Genomic DNA, 21,622 nt, shown 5'->3' with positions numbered 1-21,622 from the left:
TCTCCACCTGGATGAGATCACAATTTATTATTTAATGGGCTCTCTACCTCTCAAGAGCTCTCTTCCTCTACTCAGAGATTACAACATGTTGTAAGTAGGCTGAGAATGTGCTAATCATGCCCTAGGCACGTGCCTTATTATTTTGTATCCTTGATTTCTAATCATTGTTAATAAACCTCATAAAAATATAATAATTTTAGTCGAGAAACTAATTTAATTTTTACAAAATTCAAAAGAACCATAAAAAGGTAAACAAGAAAGAGGGGAAAAAATAAAAACAAAACTCTGCACTTATTTAAAATATTCCTTTCAAAATATGATTCTGTATGTATACAAGAAGTAACTAAAAAGTAAGGATTGTGTCTTTTAATTTTTCTTCAATGCCCTGAAAGCATGGAGGAAAGTGATTTACCCAGAATGGGCACTACGAAAATCCCAGTGCAATGATGAGAAGTCTCTAGCTATAACGTGTTTGATTTACTGTTTTCTCTTGCTTTGCTTCTTCAGGTGGCCCCCGCCATTAAAGAGAGGATGATGAAGAAAGGCAGCATGATGCTAGGCTACCAGCCACACCAGGGCAAAGTCAATTTCTTCCGTCAGGTGGTGATCAGCCCCCAAGTGAGCCGCGAGGACATGGACTTCCTCCTGGATGAAATCGACCTTCTGGGTAGAGACATGTAGCCATCACTCCAGAAGGCCCCGGAGCCCACAGCCCATGGAGCAGACGTTTCCCAATGCAGAATGTCTGGGGCCTTGTTTTAGATGTGCTGCTCTTCAGATGCTTATTAGGAAACACGACCATCCCTTTAAAATCAAAATGCTTAGTGTACATCTTAAAGGTGCCACGAAAAACCTCCCGAGTCTAGAAGAGCCAGGGCAACGGCAACAGAATCACGAGCATCTCGTCATCGCTGCTTGTTGTCGGGAAGAATATTTTCTGGGAGGGCGGAAGTAGAATAAGGGTCCTGGGGATTAAGCACTCATTCCCTCTTCACAGGAGTCATAGGACTCATCGCAGAAATTATGATTCCGACGCGTCATCATCATAAACATCCAAGATTTCTATTGGCAGCTCAATGGGACTATGGAATGGCCGAGAGATGAACTGAGAGTCGTCCAGCCAGGAGTCTGATCCTGCTCCTAAGCCCCAGCAGTCAGACTCTGAACAGGTAGCTCTCCCGAGACCTCTAGCGACCCTGAAAGCAGGCTAAAGGTATCTTCTAAAAGAGGAATGATGGCAGATACTTATATTAAAGCGATATCCTCGCAAGTGGGCTGACGGTAGCAAATGGTTGGAATTCAACATGGCGCTGATCGGTTCGAGTCTACCTATAGATATTTTTTTAAGCTCGCAAGTTGCTTTGTAGGGCATATATTTCTTATTGGTTTGATTTTCCTTTTTCCATCAAAGATGAAGAGCCTCCATAATGTTCTTTCATTCTCGCCTTCTGGAAAACATTCTTGTCTTACTCGGAGTCCTATTATTTTGTTCTGGCTTAGCCCCCAGGTGTGGATCTGCTTCCATCCCCATGGGGCGCAGGACCCGATCAGACAATGTTTATCTTCCCTTATAATTCCCATTTACAACATGTTTTAAGGCTTTGAGTTTGGTCATCCAAATATTATTATCAGTTGCAGAAATAGAGGTTCAGGTAGGGGACTCACTTAGTAAATATCTGGACTTGGGTTTGAACCCAGGACTTCCGACTCCACCACCAACCCTCTTTCTACACTACCTCTCACGTTAGATAAGGAAGCCCAATCTAGACCTCCAACGTTAAAACTTTAATCGTGAAATTAAATAAGGAGCATCCGCTTTATCAAAGCAACTGAAATGAAGTTGATAATAGACTCATTGGCCCCCACGTCTGTTCTTAGCACGTTACTTCACAATGGTTGGGTTTGTTTTTAACCATTTACTGATCATATGACTATACGAGAATTTTTTTCCCTCTTTTTAAAAAGAATTAATTAAGTGCCTACTATATGCTAAGCACTGTGCTAATTGTTAGGAACAAAATTATAAAAAATTAATTAGTCCTTGCCTTCAAAGAGCTTTTATTCTACTGGGACATGGACCAATAGAATGAAGCTGCCTTTTTAGCAAATTAGACACTAATGTGCAAAAGACCCTTTGATTTGAGGGTTCTTCGAATTATCTTCCAATTGGTTTTTTCCCTCGTTTTTGTGGGTTGTTTCGTTTTGATATGATCATTGTGTGTTTGCATGAAGGCTGAAGAGCAAACTGAAGGATGTGATCACATATTCTTTATTGTTCATTTTTCTAGGCTGTAACTTACTATAAAGCTGAAATCAGAATTTTTCTTGTTTGCACCAAGTTTTTTCATCGAGGTAGCAATGACCAAGCTTGTTTTTCTCTCTCACATCTTGAGTACTGAAAATCATCTCTAAATGAAGTGCTTTTGTGCCTTCAACTGATGTGTCCAGTGTTGTACAACATTCCCATTTATGAGCTCCAAAATAACAGTGATTTGTTGTGGTCAGAAGATAATAGATTAAAATAACCAAAATATAAAATAAAATAAGGAGCTCTTCACCTACGTCCTGGGTCCTGCAATACGTTCACGGTTGTTTCTGGGAGTGGATCCCCTTGGACCCATCTAGAAGCCCAAGTTTACCTTTCTGTGGGAGTTTTACTTGAGAAAGGACTGGGCAGAATTAGGTCCTTTAGATACATAGTTTTTCAAGTGAGCCCTGATTGCCTATCTTCTAGATATTTCAGCTAGATTGGAATTTGTATCCCTATTTTTCCTAGTCCTGGGCTACAGCTGCACCAAAGGCTTAAGGATTGAAAGGTGTAAAAGTATTAGAGTTGCCCTTAATCTATTTCTTTTCCTTAAGACAAAAATTACACAGGCATACTCCACCTAACAGTAATTGGCTTTATACAAAATACAATATTAGGTGAAACAATGATCCTGAGGGCACTGAGTTACTTAAGAACTAGGTTATTGATGGGTGATTGGCCAGAGAAATTTACAGATGTGGTTGGTGACTTTACGATGGGGTTTAGTTAAAAATGTATTCATAATGTCCTTGAGAAATGTTGGTAGTCAGGTCAGCCTTATCCAATGTGGTCTCTGTGTTGTCATCTAAGGTCTTGAATGCCCAACACCTGATGTCAGGAATTTTTCGGTGTATGTTTAATGCTGCTCTATTTTCATTTTAGCATCTTGTTTCTGACTTCTATTTCTATGATGTCAGAATGGTTAAGGTACGTTTACCCACATGCCTCTGATTTCGATAGATGCTTCCTAGCTATGCAGTGATGACATGGCTTGGATTTGCTTTGGTTTAAACAGCAACAAAAACAAGAATTATTATTTTTTTTAAGTCTGCACATATTTGTGAAATCTACATTTGTATCTTCATTATGCAGAAATGAACATTAGAGCACAAATCTCTCATTTGACTTGATTTTTTTTCTGTCATCTACTGTTTACTAATTACAATATTTATTGATTATAATGTCCCTCCTGGACTAGGCTGCCATTTTAGCCACAGAGACAAGAGGTTGCTTATCTTGTAGTTGATGATTTGAATAAAATTAAACAAGAGGAATAAAGAACGTGCTTGTCTTTTTTCTGGGGGTGGAGTACTGACCTGGTTGTCAATAGAACTGGGGTCCTGTTCCAGTTTTGCTATCTTTAGTATTATAACCATGAATAAATATGTCTGGAAGTGGGTTACTTCATTTGTAGAATGATCCTGCTAGGGTGTCAGAGTGGTCTTCCTGCCTCAAGTCTCTCTCCATTCCAGTCTATCCTCCATTCAGCTACTAAAGCGATTTTCCTAAAATGCAGCTCTGATCATGTCACATATACCCCTCCCACCCCACCCAATGAACCCAGGGGCTCCCTATTGCCTCCAAGAGCAAATAAATATGCTCAGTTTATTCCTCATAACCTGGCCTCTTCCTACTTTCCAATCTTACACCTTATTCCCCAACATGTGCACTTCAATCTGCTGACACCAGCCTCCGTAAACAAAACTCTCTATCTCTGGGCTCTGAGCATTTTCACTGATGGTCCCCCAGGCTTGGAACACTCTCCCTCCTCCACTCTGACTACTGACCTCCCTGGTTTCCTTTAGTGGTAGTCTCTCGGGGACGGAGAATGGTTTCCTTTAAGTCCCAAATAAAACCCAAGGGCCTATGTTCTTGCCTTGACCTTCCCCAAATCCCATCCACTATTTCAGAAAGATTAGAATAAAAAGATTTACAATTTGTAGGGTCCAAAATTCAAGGATAACAGGTCGACCTTAGAAGAGAGGAAAGTCATCAGCGATTTGCAATTTCCCAGATTCCATGTTCTCTCCAAGGAGCATCCAGAGGGCCCCCACTAGTTTTTAGGCATTAAGTGGAATGGTCCATGTGGTTTTTAAGTCAAGAAGCATTAAGGAACAAGTTGGGAATGAGAGAGTCACTATGTCAGTGATTTCCTCCTTGGAAAGAGTGTCATCTGGCATGTCATTGCCCATTTTCCTTTCAATGATTATGAGATTTGACTACATCAAACAGGTTTTGAATTTCGATTGAAGCTCCCCATGCTTAACTGTTTTTTCTTTTTTTGTTGCAGAATTATCTGGGATCAGGAAGCAGCTTAGCAAGGGGGAGAATATCATATTATAACGCTGACACGCAGGCATGAGGCAGCACCTGAAAGATTCCTAATTTTTTCTGACAGGTGGAAATTGTGCCTCACTCCTCATCTGCTGCTCGCTCGGCAATCATGATCCCAGAGGAGTAAATAGGGACAATTTTAAAGCGTCTTCCAGAGCAGACTTCTCCTCTGAATTTGTCTATTCAGCGTTAAATCCTACACTATTTAGGCTTGTATACTGGATTTTCCAATTTTTCTCCCTACCATCTTGACAGGCTACAATTTGCAGCAGTCCCTGACAAGTAATTGGCAATTTGGGGATGCGAAATAGACAAGAGAATTGGAGACATCTTAGAATAAAAGGATGCTTTAAAATATGCATATAGAATTGATAGAGATCTACTCCCAAAATGGGCCCTTTGGATGAAGAAGAAAGGAAGGAAAACTGGGTCAGGAGCGTTACTGCTTGTGTAAGGCTCTGTCTTGTTAAAGACAGGTAATTAGAAAACCAATGTACGCCTTTTGTAATGCTGCTTAGGCTTAAAGCTCCCTGCTTTAATTCTTGTTTAAATCTCATTTTAATCTTTAAAATAAGATTACACCCAGGACTAGGCTAAAGCCTGGGACCTACTAAAGAACTCCAGACTCTTTGGTTCTGGGATCAGCCTTTTAAAAGGGTCCATCCCCTTCACCATTTATATGAAGACACAAGAAGGCAATCCCTTGCCCAAGGTCACAGAGCCAGAGATCTGCCCCAGCCCGGATCTACTTGCTGCTCCTTGTACACATGCCTTGGTCCAATCTGCCCCAGGCTGCCTGGAATACACTCCCTCACTGCCCTTTAGAGTCAGGATTCTAATCTTCCTCTGATGCTACCTGCTTAACCTTGAGTAAAGGACTTCACTGCTCTCGGCTTCATTGTCTCCATCTTTGTTGGATTGGGTGGCCTCCAAGGTCCTTCTCTCTCTCCAGAAAGGCTCTTGAACAGAAGGATTCATTGAAGGACAGGGTTAACCCCACGGACATGAGAGATCAAGTTAGGTCAGCCAGGTAGAGCGTTTAGCTCTATAAAAGAACATGCCTTGTAACGAGTGCCCATCCTGCCCAGCTGACATATGGCAGGAGAAAGGGATAAGTTCAGCCCATGGCCAGAGGAGGCACCACCATCCCTCTCATCTCTGGGTTTTGTCCTCCTTTCATTCCTTATAGCCCTACTCCAGACCTAAATCCAGCACAATTTCCTTGTCTCAGAAACACAGCAAAACCCCCGAATCCCAGAAGTCTCTGCAGTTCCAGGTCTATCTTGCCCCCTTCCCTCACCTCTAGAAGAGCTAGTATAAGTCTGCTTTTGCTCTGAAATGCAGATGAATCTGACCTCAATTCTTTCCCTACAAAAACTGTTCTATAGATTCTGAGTGGGTGTGTATGGAGGTGGGGAAGGGAGAGAGAGACAGAGACAGACAGACAGACAGAGTTCACAAAGATGCCTTAAAATTCCCAACAAAAAGAAAGGTCATTCAGTTATATTAAATTCATCATGAATGTATTGAATGTCTACTAGACGCTAAATATTACACTAAGCACTGGAGACACACAGACACAAATAAAACTGTCCCTGCCCTCAAAGGCCTTACATTCCACTAGAGGGGAAAACAACAGCAGATACACAGATAAAGGACTGCAGAATATGTACACCAAAGACAGGGGGCCATTTGGTAAAGTGGATGGAAAATTACCCTCAGAGCCAGGCAGTCCAGGCTCCAAGTACTGATTCTGACACACTGGCTGATCCCAGCCAGACAAGTCACTTAAACTCTTAGTGCTCTGGGCAATTCTCCAAGAAAATGACTTTGAGAGAGGGTGCTCACCTGCATTGGCAGGGGGTCCTTCTCTCATCTGAGAATGCCTTATTTCAATGAAATCCATTATAAACCCCATACAAAATAACTTTGGGGAGTGAGGAGTATTAATATTAGAAAGGATTAAGAAAGGTCTCCTATAGGAAGTGGCAAAAATCATTTGAAAGAGGTCTCTTGGGGGCTGCAAAGTGGATCAGTGGATTGAGAGTCACACCTGTAGTTCCAGAATTCAAATCTGGTCTCAGACACTTCATAGCTGTGTGACCCTGGGCAAGTCACTTAACCCTCATTGCCTAGCCTTTACCACTCTTCTGCTTTGGAACCAATGCAGAATATTGATTCTAATACAAAAAGCAAGGGTTTAAAAAGTAAAATAGAATAGAATAAAATAAAAGATCTCTCGGGAAGCATGGTCATTGGTAACCAGCTCAAATGTAAAAACAATAACAATTTTAGAAGCCTCAATTACACTAGATAGACCACCAATGTAAGATGTATGGGCAAAGGTTACAGAGGATGAGATGCTGTAGCTTGATTGGTGATGGTCTCTACAAGGGCACAAAGTGAGATGAGATGCTTTGGGGAAAAGAGTCTATTTGGCTAGTACACACAGCATGTGAAGGAAACCCATGGGAAATAAGTGTGGAAATATCCATAGGAAACAAATGATGAAGTACTTTAAATGGCAGGCAGAAAAATTATCTTAGTGGCAAGAAGGAGTCATGGGAACTCCTTGATCAAAGGAGTGATTCCGTTAGACCTATGATTTAGAAATATCAATTTGGCAACTACATGGAGGATGAATTGGAGAGAGGAAAGAGTGGAGGCAGCAGCTGTGAGATTAGAATTCACCTCCCTTTGTTTTAATGTAATCAATCAGGGCCTGGGAATTCCCCTCCCTTTTAATTTAATCAATCGGGGACCAGAGGTCCTTAATCATTCAGATGTACAAGGATATACATGCCCACAGTGAAAGGAGTTTGAAACCAAAGAGACAGGAAATTAATCCCACAAGCACTGCCCCCTGGGTGGTGCCAGACAAATTAAGGAACTATGATTGGTTCTTGAGATGTCACATGGGAGAGCTAATGGGTGGAGAAATTGACTTATAAAGGCATGACCAGAGGTCTGAACACACATTCTTGGGTTGGTAACACTCTTGCTGGAGACACTATTGTGCTGGCAACTCTTAATGAAGGGAGATGCTTACTCTGGTGACACCTTGCTAAAGAGACTCTTGTGGACTTCAGACTGGAGACTGAACCTGAAGGAGCCTTTTTCAGAGTTGAACTTTTCCATTAGAATCCAATTAGGGCATTTAGCTAAACTCCTCCTTACCTCTTTCCTACATTTCCCTCTCTTTACTATCTCTACTTTGATTAAACTAAATCATTAAAGCTACTAACAGACTCATAATTTAATTTTAATTATTACAATTTGGCAATCCTTTAACTATTACAGAGGCCAACCAGGAGGATACTGATATACACCCCTCAAGAGGTGAGCAGAGAAAGTAGTCCCTGTGGTTTGAGGGAAAGAAGGAAGTTAGTGATGAGAGAGCCAGCATGAGAACAAGTCTTTGCCCTGGGAGGAGAACCTACCCCCACCCCAGTCCTTCACCTCTAGAATGCAGATCCCCAGAATTCTTCTTGCCACCCTCAGTTCCCATGCTGCTCCTTCACATATTAACTTTTGGAACCCAACATACTTAAATTGGGCACTACTGTATTGTGCCACATATTTATAGTTTGCTACAGAATTGGATTTTTCAGTAGTTTTATTAGAAAGAGGCAGCCTGGTTTCATTGAGAGCAAGTCATGCCAGACTAATTTCATTTATTGGTTGACAGGGTTATTAGACCAGGAGATTAGGGAAATGCTCTCAATAGAATTTCCCCAGATTTCAGCATGCCATTTGACAATGCCTTTAGTTACTATCTTTATGGAAGAGATGGAGAAATATGGGCTTCCTGACAGTAGAGACAGATGGATGAGGACCTGGATGAATGGCTGGACCCCCAGAGTTGTTATTAAATGATTTAATGTCAATGTGGAAGGAGTTTTCTCCAATCCCCAGGGGACTGGAGCTTGGCTCTATACTGTTAAACAGTTTTCCTACTTTTATTAACACCTGGGTTAAGGGATAGAAAACATGCTTATCAGATCTGTAGATGACTCCAAAGTCATTGAGATAGTGAATAGGCTGGGTCAAGTCAGCATCCAAAAAGATCTCAACACGTTTAAATGTTGGGCTAAAGTTAAAACAAGATTGAATCTAAGAGGAGAAAATGTGAAGTGCTACATGGGGTTCAAAAAGTTACCTTCAGGGGTTAGCTAGATGGCTCAGTGGGCTGAGACCCAGGCCTAGAAATGAGAGGTCCTGGGATCAAATCTGGCTTCAGACACATCCTAGCTTTGTAACCCTAGACAAGCCACTTAACTCCCATTCCCTAGTCTTTACCCCTCTTCTTCCTTAGAACCAATACATAGTATTATTTTTAAGACAGAAGGTAAAGGTTTAATTTTAAAAAAAATCACCTGCAGAAGTATAAGATGGAAGAAGGGCATCTACAGACCAGATTGTCTGAAAAAGATTTGAGTATCTTAGTAAACCCCAAGGTCAATGTAATCCAAGGAAAGCAAACCCCAAAATAAGCTAGTAGGGTCTTGAGGTATATTAAAACTATAGCATCTATGGTGGGAAGAGCTCTACAATACTTTGTTCTGGCTCGGACACAGCTAGGATTATTATGTTCACATTTGGATACAAAATTTATGAAGGACAGCTTTAAGCTGGAGACCATCCATAAATTCAACCCCTATGAAGGGTTTGAGGACGTGTCATTTAAGGATCTGTCGATAGAACCAGAGATATTTATCTTTGAAAAGAGAAAACTTAAGGGATAAAATTCAAGTATTTATGGACAGGTAGGTGGTGCAGTGGATGGAATGTTAGTCTTGGAATCAGGAACACTCATCTTCATGAGCTCAAATTTAGCCTCAGATACTCAGTAGTTGTGTCGTCCTGGGCAAGTCATGTACCATGTTTGCCTCCGTTGTCTCATCTATAAAATGAGCTAGAGAAGGAAATGGCAAACACTCCAGTATCTTGCCAAGAACACTCCCAATAGAATAATAGAGAGTTGGGCTCAACCTAACAACAAATGGAAAGGGCTGACAGTTGAAAGAGGAATTTGACTTGTTTTGCTTGGCCCTTGAGAGAGCTGGGCATGAAGGATAAAGTATACAGTGGGATAGGTGTGAGCCCGATAGAAGAAAAATGGCAAAGGATGTTGGAGACATGTATAGGAAGCATCAGTTAGTAGCCCTATATTGCCAATTATAACACGAATACAAGAGCTAATAGAAGTTATATGGGGCAGAGGTATCAAACAAGTGGCCCACACATTCCTGAGTGCCACAAAGCTCAATAGGCATGAAGGCAGCTGGAAAAAAAAAACAGATGGTACATTTTTAATAAAATAAATAAAAATACAATAAGATATAGATAATGCTAACATGGGGGTTTTCTAAGTCAATATACATCTACAAGGATCCTTATGTATGGTTTAATGGGCCCTGTTTCTATTTGAGTTTGACACCACTGATCTAGGAGATGTATTTGGAAAGAATCTTCTTCCTACCTTAGTGCTTAGAATGTTGGATTTGGAATCAAGAAGATCTGAGTTTGAATTCTGCCACTAAGGGGGAAGGTGAGTCCTATGCAGCATTACAAAGAGGCATCATAGATGCTATACTGATACCAACATAAACTTTTTGAAATTAAAGTCCTCAGACTTTTGGAAAGACTCCCTATGGAAAGACTTATGTGAGGATGTGGACAAGATTGCACAGGATGAGACGGTGTCAATGTAGATGGGTCAAGGTTTGCCTCATTGAAGAATATGCCCACATGAAGGAAATCATTGAAGTCTTGAAGTATACAAAGGGAAAAACTGGGCAGCAACGAGCTATAGCAGGAGAAAGTGGGTTCTTAGGTTCTGTCTTTAGGCAAAAGGTGGATGATCACCAGCTGGTGTAAAAATTAAAATTAATGTACAGTAATTTAAAATATTATATTTTAAGAGATTTATTAATAATCATTAGAAATAAAGGAATAAAAAGGTAACAAAATAAAGCCACGTTCCCATGGCTAATCTACCTGTTTAAAAACCCCACTCCACCACAGTCGCATCCCAGGAAGCAAAAAAAGAGAGACCAGGAACCCCATCCCATATATCCCCCTGTCTATGTCAGCACATGACAGGAAGTCAGTGGGCTCCTGGGAAATGTAGTTTTTAGGGTAACAGATTTCCAATTACACACTGAGTATTCTCTATCACATTTGGGTTGAACTAAGTGACATCTTGGCAAGTCTGAGATTCTGCAGCTCCTCACTCCAGCATCATCAGCCTTCCACCTATTTGTCCTAGCCAGCCCCCTCCCCAGTGGCATCCTTGTCTCATGTTAGGGAACCACAAGCATCCCTGACTTGTGATACGCAGATATAGCTTCTCTACTCCCATTACCTGACAGATGGAGAAATTAGGAGTCTAGGAGACAAGAATTCCAAATGTCCTCATTTGAATTATGAGTGTGTTGCCCCATGGCATCATGTTACTTGTGGTTAGCACCACATGTAATAATAATACCATGAGTAATTCTGTAATACCATGTGAAAACAGGTGCATTGTGGGTGAGGTATATCTTTGTGGACCACTCTATGAATGTGACCACCACTTGTAAAAGTATTTCTAGGGGGAAATGTGGTCTGAGTTCCAAACAATCCATTTAACAGCTGACCTTTTGGAACATAAACCCTTCGTATGTTGGGGCCTGCCTTTCTCTTCTATTCAGTATTTAATAATTTTATTATAAAATCACTAGATTTCTGCTAGTTTACCAGAGCCTCAAAGGGGATTATTTTTATGATGTCTCGGGGCCGATTTTAGTTTTCCTGTGGGAACACATCTGAAAACTTATAATCTAAACCACTAGGGAAATATAGTGTGATTTACGAAATTTTATACACAATGCTTCAGGAATGTGTTCATTTCAACAAATCCCATCCGTCTGGCCCAGGCCCAATAGCTCTCGCTCAAGAGCACCTGTTTAAAGAACTGAGATTTTAAATGATTAATATTCCAAAACAATCTGAACTTGTGGGCTGCCTGTGAATACGATATTTATTCTGTGGCACAAGAGAGGGCAACTTGGATCTCAGCTTGCATCAGGAGTAGCTCCCAGGATCAGGGAGAGAAAGTCATGTCAGGGAACTGGGAGCAGCACTGGCTTGCAAAATGGGAGATGTAGCTTCTCCACTCCCATTGCCTGGCAGATGGAGAAACTGGGAGTCCAGGAACTACAGAACAAGAATCGCAAGTGTCCCCAGTTGAATTAAGAATGTGCTTCCTCATGAAATTGGGGCATCTAGGTGGTACAGTCAATAAAATGCCAGGCCTGAAGTCAGAAAGACTTGAAATCAAGTCCAGCCTCAGGTACTTATTTGCTGTGTAATCCTGGGCAACTCAAATCCTGTTTTCCTCAGTTTCCTCATCTGTAAAATGGGCTAGAGAAGGAAATAGCAAACAACTCCAGTATCTTTGCCAAGAAACTCCAAATGGGCTCGTAGCTATTCAGACACAACAGAAAATGGCAACAACGATCACTTCTTCACAAAATCATGTTACATGTGGCTTTTAATATTACATGTAACAATAATACCATCAATAATACTGTATTACCACATAAATATGTAATATAGTGTTGTATTATATTGTATTGCATTGTTTTGTCCTCTGTCCTAGTTAGGCGATTTCTAAAGTAATTTATTCAGTTTGTGAAGTCACTTAAAAAATAATATCTTATTTTTTCCCTATTGCATGTAAAAACATTTTTTTAACATTCACTTTTTGAGTTCCAAATTCTCTCCCTTCTTCTGATCCTCTTTCCCTCATTCCCTCGCTGCCCTCCTGCATTGCTGAGATAGTAAGCAATCTGACAAAGATTTTACATGTGTAATCACATAAAACAGTTTTCCATATTGGTCATTTTGTGGAGATCTTGAATGAAGAAAGAAAGAAAGAAAGAAAGAAAGAAAGAAAGAAAGAAAGAAAGAAAGAAAGAAAGAAAGAAAGAAAGAAAGAAAGAAAGAAAGAAAGAAAGAAAGAAAGAAAGAAAGAAAGAAAGAAAGAAAGAAAGAAAGAAAGAAAGAAAGAAAGAAAGAAAGAAAGAAAGAAAGAAAGAAAGAAAGAAAGAAAGAAGGGGAAGGAGGGAGGGAAGGAAGGAAGAAAAGAAGGAAGGAAGGAAAGGAGAAAGGAAGGAATGGAGGAAGGAAGAAAGAAAAGAAGGAAAGAAAGAAGGAAGGAAGGAAGGAAGGAAAGAAGGAAGGAAGGAAGGAAGGAAAGAAGGAAGGAAGGAAGGAAGGAAGGAAGGAAGGAAAGGAGAAAGGAAGGAATGGAGGAAGGAAGAAAGAAAAGAAGGAAAGAAAGAAGGAAGGAAGGAAGGAAGGAAGGAAAGAAGGAAGGAAGGAAGGAAGGAAGGAAGGAAGGAAGGAAGGAAGGAAGGAAGGAAGGAAGGAAGGAAGGAAGGAAGGAAGGAAGGAAGGAAGGAAGGAAGGAAGGAAGGAAATGAAATATAGAATGTTTTAGTCTGCATTCAGACTATGAAGTCATTTTTTAGGAAATTCATACACAAACTAGAAAGTGTTCAGAAGAGATCAACTGAGATGGTAAAAACTAACATGGCTCCCTTTTAGACTTTTCTCCTTCAAGCAGTTTCTCTGGCTTCTGCAGTGAGTTTTCCCTAAGCCTTCTCAACTTCATGACTGCCCCTCTGTTTTTGTTTCTCCCTGTATCTGTCTGTTTTTCTCAACAGTACTGGCTTATGCATTTTAAATATATAATTTATGGAAGAAAACACAAAGATCTAAGGCTAAATTTTGACTTATTTGAAGATCTGTCTCCAGAAAGGCCTAGTTAACACAAGTGTAACGCAGAACCTCAAAGAGCTCCTAGAACTTCTTCATATTAGTCCATAAATATAATGAACTTATCAGGTTGCTAATTCTTATCTTAAAAGTCAAGACAACGCTATAGGTAGGGATGGGACAGACACCAGCGAGATGCTTCTGTTGGAGGACTGATAGTGAGGTCAAATTTTTCTACTTTCCAAAGGCAACCCTTTTGGCTAGGTCTCATTGACAGGTAACTTTCTGAGTTACATCAAGTCTGAGACTTCCACTCATTGTCCTTAGTTCTAGTCTTTAGAGTCAAGCAGAATAAGTTTTGTCCCTCTCAGGATCATAGAAAGAGAGATTGTATAAACTCAGAATGGACGAATGACTTGAATATAAAGAAGGAAACTATAAGTAAATTAGGTGAACACAGAATAGTGTACCTGTTACACCTTTGGGAAGGGAAAGGTTTTAAAACCAAGCAAGACTTAGAAAGAGTCACAAAATGCAAAATAAATAATTTTGACTACATCAAATTAAAAAGGTTTTGTACAAACAAAACCAATGTAACTAAAATTAGAAGGAAAGCAACAAATTGGGAAACAATCTTCATAATAAAAACCTCTGACAAAGGTCTAATTACTCAAATCTATAAAGAGCTAAACCAGTTATACAAAAAATCAAGCCATTCTCCAATTCAAAAATGAGCAAGGGACATGAATAGACAATTCTCAGTCAAAGAAATCAAAACCATTAATAAGTACATGAAAAAGTGCTCTAAATCTCTGATAATCAGAGAGATGCAAATCAAAACAACTCCGAGGTATCACCTCACACCTAGCAGATTGGCTAACATGACAACAAAGGAAAGTAATGAAGGCTGAAGGGGATGTGGCAAAGTTGGGACATTAATTCATTGCTGGTGGAGTTGTGAACTGATCCAACCATTCTGGAGGGCAATTTGGAACTATGCCCAAAGGGCGACAAAAGAATATCTACCCTTTGACCCAGCCATAGCACTGCTGGGCTTGTACCCCAAAGGGATAATAAGGAAAAAGACTTGTACAAGAATATTCATAGCTGCACTCTTTGTGGTGGCCAAAAATTGGAAAGTGAGGGGATGCCCTTCAATTGGGGAATGGCTGAACAAATTGTGGTAGATGTTGGTGATGGAGTACTATTGTGCTAAAAGGAATAATAAAGTGGAGAAGTTCCATGGAGACTGGAACAACCTCCAGGAAGTGATGCAGAGCAAAAGGAGAACAGAAAAACATTGTACACAGAGACTGATACACTGTGGTACAAGAGAATGTAATGGACTTCTCCAGTAATGGCTTTACAATGTCCCCGAACAACCTGCAACAATCTACGAGGGAAAAAAAAAAACTATCCTCAAGCAGAGGACAAACTGAGGGAGTAAAAACACGGAGGAAAAATTATACCTTATATATTATTATTATAATTTATATTATAATATATATTATAAGGAAAGCTTATACCAACAACAAGGAAATGGGTTCAGAGCAAGGACACATGTGACACCCAGAGGAATCTCGAGTCGGCTAGGGGTGGGGGGGGGTGGGGTTTGGGGGAGGAGGAAAAGAAAATGATCTGTTTCCAATGAACAATGTATGAAAATGACCAAATAAAATAATGTTTAAAAAAAAGAGAGAGAGAGAGATTGGGAGCTGGATAGGACTTTAATCTAGCCTGACCCCCTTCTTATTATAGCTGAGCAATCTGAGTCTCAGAAAAATGAGGTAATTTACTCAGTCACACAGGTGGAAAAGACAGAGCCAGAAACCTAGCAACCCTTAGATGCCAAGGCCAGATTTGTGACCCTGGGCAAATCATATAACCTCTGCTTGCCTGAGTTTTATAAGCTTCAAAATGGGTGTAATAAAAGCAGATCCCTTCCAGGGATTCTAGGAGGATTAAGTGAGAGAATAATTATAATGTCCTTAGTGGAGTGCTTGGCATACAACAGTTGCTTAAACAGTGCTTATAAACTTCCTTCCTTAAAGGAGGCGATTTCTCCATTTTGTAGAAAGCAGAAGGGTCACTGAAGAAGTTCAAGGCATGGTTGTCTTTTGAATGCATTAAGACAGCTATCCTGTTCCAACTAAGCTTTTTTTTCCTTCTTCTTCTATAGGATAAACATTTCTAGTTCTTTCTCCATATCTTCTGTTGGCCTGACTTCAAGTTCTTTTGTCAACTTGGAGCCTCTCCAGGTTTATGGTGCTGTTCATAAACTGGCATCCAGGACTGAGTAGAGTTCTGCAGTCATGGGCCAACTGAGGTAGGGTACATTGGGAAAACCACTTGTCACGTTTACATTTCTAGCCCTGAGAAAGCCTGGGTAGGTCTAGCTTTTTTGGTTGTCTGTGTATCCTCATGGATTAATTCTGAGTTTGCAGTCCACTCCAACCCCCACCCAGATGTTTTTCAGGTGAACTCTTGTCTAGCCACCTTCCAACACAAAGGCCCCATGCTTTTATCTTGAACAAACTCCCTGTGAAACAAGTTTTGAGTGATTATATGTTAAAATAATCTAATTACACACCTGTCATGAAAATCTCTGGCAGGAAGAAAACCAGGTGGAGACGAGGAGAAACACACACACAAAAATCCTGAATCAGCTCTCCACAATCACGTGTTTTCACATCAAGCCGATAATTATAAGTAATTATACTAATGGTGTAAATATACAATAATCAACCAAAATTTACTTCAGAAGCAAAACAGGGAAATTTGCACAGCAAGAACCAAGTCAAGAGAATGAAATGGTTATCCAAAGACGAAGCTAAGAAAAGAAGAAAATTCACTCCTATAACAATGGAGACTAAATGAGTTCCCATCGTAAATGCCATCGTTGGAGTCTTCCAAGTGTCTATATTGGAAGAAATGCGATGTCTCTTCCCATCCCATAGACAATTATCTATTTCCTTACAGTAGTATGGGACTTTCTTAGCCCTAAGGTTTAATGTTAACTATCTCGAGGATAATGTTAGTTCTACAGGAACAATAATAGGACATGAGATTATCTGATTATGTGTATGTATAATACCTTGAGTAATACTACAATACCTGGTGAGGATTTGGGATCAAGGGAATGAGAGGAATGGGGATTCCTAATTCCCTGTATCAATATAATAGGAGGAATTCTCCATGGCTAATTTATGGGAAAGTAACAAATGGAAGATGAACAGAATGGTAGACATGAATTGCCTGGTTTCTGTAGTGTCTCTCCACATGGATAAGATTGCTGACCCACTGGGGCATCAGAAGATTCCAACAAACTTATATGTTTCCATCATATTACTACAACTGCCTGTCAGGACGAATGCTGGGTTTTTCTAATTAATTTTTTTATCCAGTGAAAATTTATCTTCTCCAACTACCTCCTCTCCTATAGAAGGAGAAGGAGAAGAAGGAAGAGGAGGAGAAGAGAAATGAAGAAAAGAAAGAAAGAAAGAAAGAAAGAAAGAAAGAAAGAAAGAAAGAAAGAAAGAAAGAAAGAAAGAAAGAAAGAAAGAAAGAAAGAAAGAAAGAAAGAAAGAAAGAAAGAAAGAAAGAAAGAAAGAAAGAAAGAAAGAAAGAAAGAAAGAAAGAAAGAGAAAGAAAGAAAGAAAGAAAGAAAGAAAGAAAGAAAGAAAGAAAGAAAGAAAGAAAGAAAGAAAGAAAGAAAGAAAGAAAGAAGGAGAAAGAAAGAAAGAAAGAACCACAGGGGCACAGGAAACTTGCAGGTGAGGAGGCTGCTATGATATGGTGAATGAGACCAGCAAGTAAGGAGTGGAGCCCAGAGGGGAATTAAACTCTCCCCTTCCTCATTCTTTATATTTCATCACATCCCTCTACCTTAAACTTGTTCAACCATTCTCTGATTGATGGACATCCACCCCTCCCCAGTTTTAAATTCTTTGTCACAACCAAAAAACCTGTTAATTTTTTTTGTCATGATAAATGTAATTCGTCATCTGCATTTCCAAACTTAACTTTTATATTGGTTTAAAACCAGGCTTTTGAAAGATGTAGCTAGTAATAAAGTATTATTAGTATAGAAGAAACACTGGATTTAGAGTCAGCACACCTGGGTTCCAAACCTGGCACTAACACTTGTTCTTGGTATAACCTTGGGCAAGTCATTCCCTTTCTCTGGGTCTCAGTTTGCTGATCTGTAAAATGGTGAAGTTGGACATGATGGTCTCTAAGGTTCTTTCCAATGTAAATTCTGTTCATGATTTTCATGTGACCTCTGGGGTATGTTTGTTCATTCTTGTCCAGAGGAGATGGTTGAGGGAGGTCAGTTCATTATTATAATATAATATCATTATATTACTTATATTATATGTAATGTAAGAAAACATATGAAATGGCCCAAGATCAGACTTGATCTTGGATGTTGAATCAGAATCAAATATTCCAAATGGATGTAAGACTTTGGGTGAATTAGAAATCTAATTAAGTTCTGATGCTGGTTCTGGTGACTCTGCTTGGGTGCGCTTCAGTGTGAATGGCTTTCAGGGGAAATAGTTCATGAACCTTGGAAGCAGAGCCAATCACCTTACCTGCTGAGTTTCCGTTTTCAAATCTGTAAATGAAAATATTACTTCCCCACACCACCTCGCAGGGTTGTGGTGGGAGAAAGTTCTTTTGTCTACTGTAAAGAGTTCTAAAAAATGGTTGAGCCATTGCATGGTAGAGTTGAATCTAGACTTGGAGGCAATCTCATCTATTGCCAGTCTGACGTTAAATAAGTCATTTCTCTGGGCCTGTTTCTTCATCTGTAGAATGGATGGATTTGATTAGCAGATCTCCAAGAGCTCTTTTAACTCTCTAAATCCATGGTCTTCATTGTTTTTCCTGAGAAGGGCATTTGTACCATCAGTCAACCAAGTTTAAAATGAAGGGGATAAAGATTACAACTACCTGTCAAAACGTGAATCCAGGAGACTGACCCGTCCAGAGACACTGCATCCTCCTGAACTATTGATTTGTTGCACTAGTTGTCAGGAGCTTCCCAACAGAAGAGGGATGTTCTGAACCTGTCTGATAGCACCTGAGCCCAGTGAGGTGCCTGCCCCACAGCTGAATGAACATATTGACCAGCAGATTGGTCCACCCAGCCAAGATGCAGGTCCTTTGAAAATCTAATGCAAGGGGACAGCTAAATGGCTTAATGGATTGAGAGCCAGGTCTGGGGCTGGGAGGTCCTGGGTTCCAATCTGACCTCAGACACTTGCTAGCTGTGTGATGCTGGGCAAGTCACATATTGTAACAGTTAAAATTTAGGGGAGACGGGGAGACTGAGGCATCTGAGGCAGGTAGAAATTAGTTTCTCTCTGCAAGAAGTATTATATTTTTTTAGAGGTTTATTAAAGGTTAAAGATTAAAGAATATACAAGTAAGAAACATGTGCCTAGGCCAGAGGCCTAGACAAAATAACCTCACATCACGCAAGAGACACGCCTGCTCCAAAACGGAAGTCCAAAAAGAGCCAAGAGAGACCCCCTCTCAAAAGCCTTTGAATCAGCTTAAATACCTTCTCGATCTTGGCCCAGGTGAGATTACAAGGCATTCTGGGGAAGTGGAGCAAAGGCTCATGGGGATTGTAGTCCCGTATTCGAGTCTATTTTTTACAATATTCCCCCCATCTAGCCATTAGTGCTCTTCTACCTTGAAACCGATACACAGTATTGATTCTAAGAAGGAAGGTAAGAGTTAAAAAGAAGCCTTTGAATCAGCTTAAATACCTTCTCGATCTTGGCCCAGGTGAGATTACAAGGCATTCTGGGGAAGTGGAGCAAAGGCTCATGGGGATTGTAGTCCTGTATTCGAGTCTATTTTTTGCAATATTCCCCCCATTATCTAGCCATTAGTGCTCTTCTACCTTGAAACCGATACACAGTATTGATTCTAAGAAGGAAGGTAAGAGTTAAAAAGAAAAAAATTTAATCCAGATGATCTGTGGGCCAATGCCAAATCCCACAGCGAACTTCAAAAGGATGGACTCCAGAGCTCCAGAATTGTGAGATGCCTTTTGTCTTCCCCCCATGGATAGCTCATTAGTGTGTACTCTTGCCTTCATATGTGTTCTTGAGAGAGATCGCACCCCAAGTTTTCTTCTCTGTTTCTGTTATTCAAATTTTGCCATTTGAGCAAATGTCTTTGCTAAGAATTGAGTCTACTGGCTCATTGCTAAGGGGAAGAATGCTGATGGGGGTTCATGAGCTACCCTGATAGAAGAAAGAATTACCCAAAGAACCCTGAAAGTAGTGGCAGCCTCCCCTTAGAGTCACAGTCTTCAAATACCAGCCCAAGTTGGGGATGTGAGCCCAGAAGGGATATCACACAAGTTTAAAGCTTCTGAATGGACATTTCTTGAGTTTCTTTCCCAAAAGAATATTTTCCAGCTTTTTTTCTGTCTTCTGTCTGTCCGTTTTTACTCAAGTCACTCACTTTTGTGTAGATATTGTTTGAGTTTGGAGAAGTTTGTCCATTTTTTCATAGAAATTCTCTGTCCTTGAATCCTCTCCCAAAAACTTTGATACTTAAACTGCAGTTATCTAGATGGGGGTCTGTTTTCTTGTGTTCAAAATGAGCAAAGGAGGAAACACATCATGGCTAACAGGCTTTCTTGGCAGTCCGAGTCACCACACCAGTTATGGTTCCGATACCAATTATCGCTATCTCACAGGGTTGTTGAAAAGACTGAATCAGAAAAAGGATGTCAAGTGCTTTGCAAATCTTAATGTGCTATACAAATGTCGTTTGTCATGAAGAAATCAATCTACACTTCTCTGAGCCTCAGTTTTCTTATCTGTAAAATGGGTTCATACTCCCTGAATTTCCTACTTCACAGACACTGTGCCTTGCCAGATGGAAAGTGCTAGAGAAATGTGAGTTATTTTCCTTCCTGAATCCTGATAGGAGGCCCATAGAGGGAGGCCACCTTTTGAAGGAGGTCATTTTGGGAAAATTATAGACTTGGATGCTGTCTTCCACCTTAGAGAATAAGCCCTTAGACGGTGAGGACTGGTCATTCTCCGGCACAGAAGGAGACGAAGGAGTAGGAATGCAGGTTGCAGCTTACCATTCTGCACTTTAATTCCCTTGTGATATTTTTTCTAGCATAAGTGATGTGTGTTCTTCCACAACATGACAAACATGGCATAATAGCTGCACATGTCTAATCTCTATCCTATTACCTGCTGTCTCGAGGATGTGGGGAGGGAAGGGACGGAGCACGGACTGCAAAATGTCATGAAATGATCATTAAAAACTGTATCTACGTAAAAAAGTGGGGGGGGGAGGGCAGCGCCCATTAAAATGTCTTTATATCCTCGAGCCTCGCACATTTACTTTCTGCCTTAGAATCCACAGGAAGCCCTGGATACAAGGCAGAAGAGTGGAAAGGGCTAGGCAGTGGGGGTTGAGCGACTTGCTCACGGTCATACAGCTTAGATGTATCTGGGACCAGATTTGAACTCGAGAATTCCTCTCGGACAGACTGACTCCCCATCCACTGAGTCACCCAACTGCCCCTCGACAGTCATTTCCGACCTGCTGCTCGCTGGAGTGGGGGGCGTGAATCCAGCCAACCTCCAGTGAAACGAAATCCCGAACGCTTCTTTTCTCCTTCCCTCCCCGGAGAGCACGCTGGAAGCCCCGCGTCTGTGGGCGCTCACGGGAGAAGGGCGTCACCGCTGTGAACCACGCCCTTCCCCCACTTCCTGCAGATGGCTGTGAAGGGCCCCCAAACCGCGTGTGGGAGATACCGAGGTATGTCGGAGATCTGGCAGGTCGGATTAACTTGTTTGTGCTAACTAATTCCTCCGTGTCTGGCCCAGCCACTTCACAATGGATGGCAAACCTGTAAAGGGGCTCTCCAGGAAGTGAGCTGTTCCCGCTGCATTCTGGGGCTTTGGAGGCTGCCGCAGGGATATCGCCGCGGTCAGGTGGCTCGCTCTCCCTCACAATTCCGGCGACCATCTTTGAGGGGCAGAAAACAAGGCGGAGGGATCCCCAGGGGTGACCCCCAGTGGAATTTCCCCTCTAAGCTTGTGAAGACTTCCCGGCGGACACTGCTGAGCACCGAGAGCCTCGCCGGACGGGGAAGATGCGGGACATTCCCGTATTCAGAGCCATCGCCACTTGGCACGGCTTTGTCCTGCCCCTGCAGGATGA

General features: G+C 41.0%; 1 protein-coding gene across 2 annotated transcripts in view; it reads left to right on the top strand.

Annotated features, from left to right (window-relative positions):
* The window catches only part of GADL1 (glutamate decarboxylase like 1), a 216,951-nt gene extending 213,365 nt beyond the window's left edge, over nucleotides 1-3,586 (top strand). For both annotated transcript variants that reach the window (XM_007505216.2, XM_007505217.2), the window contains exon 15: nucleotides 508-3,586. In XM_007505216.2, coding sequence (XP_007505278.2) covers nucleotides 508-681 — 174 coding nt within the window. In that variant the 3' untranslated portion in view covers nucleotides 682-3,586. The remainder of the gene's footprint in view (nucleotides 1-507) is intronic.
* The last annotated feature ends 18,036 nt before the right edge of the window (nucleotides 3,587-21,622 follow it).

The sequence above is a fragment of the Monodelphis domestica genome, chromosome 5, assembly GCF_027887165.1.
Source record: "Monodelphis domestica isolate mMonDom1 chromosome 5, mMonDom1.pri, whole genome shotgun sequence".
NCBI lineage: Eukaryota > Metazoa > Chordata > Mammalia > Didelphimorphia > Didelphidae > Monodelphis > Monodelphis domestica.
This window is presented reverse-complemented; position numbering and strand designations above follow the sequence as displayed.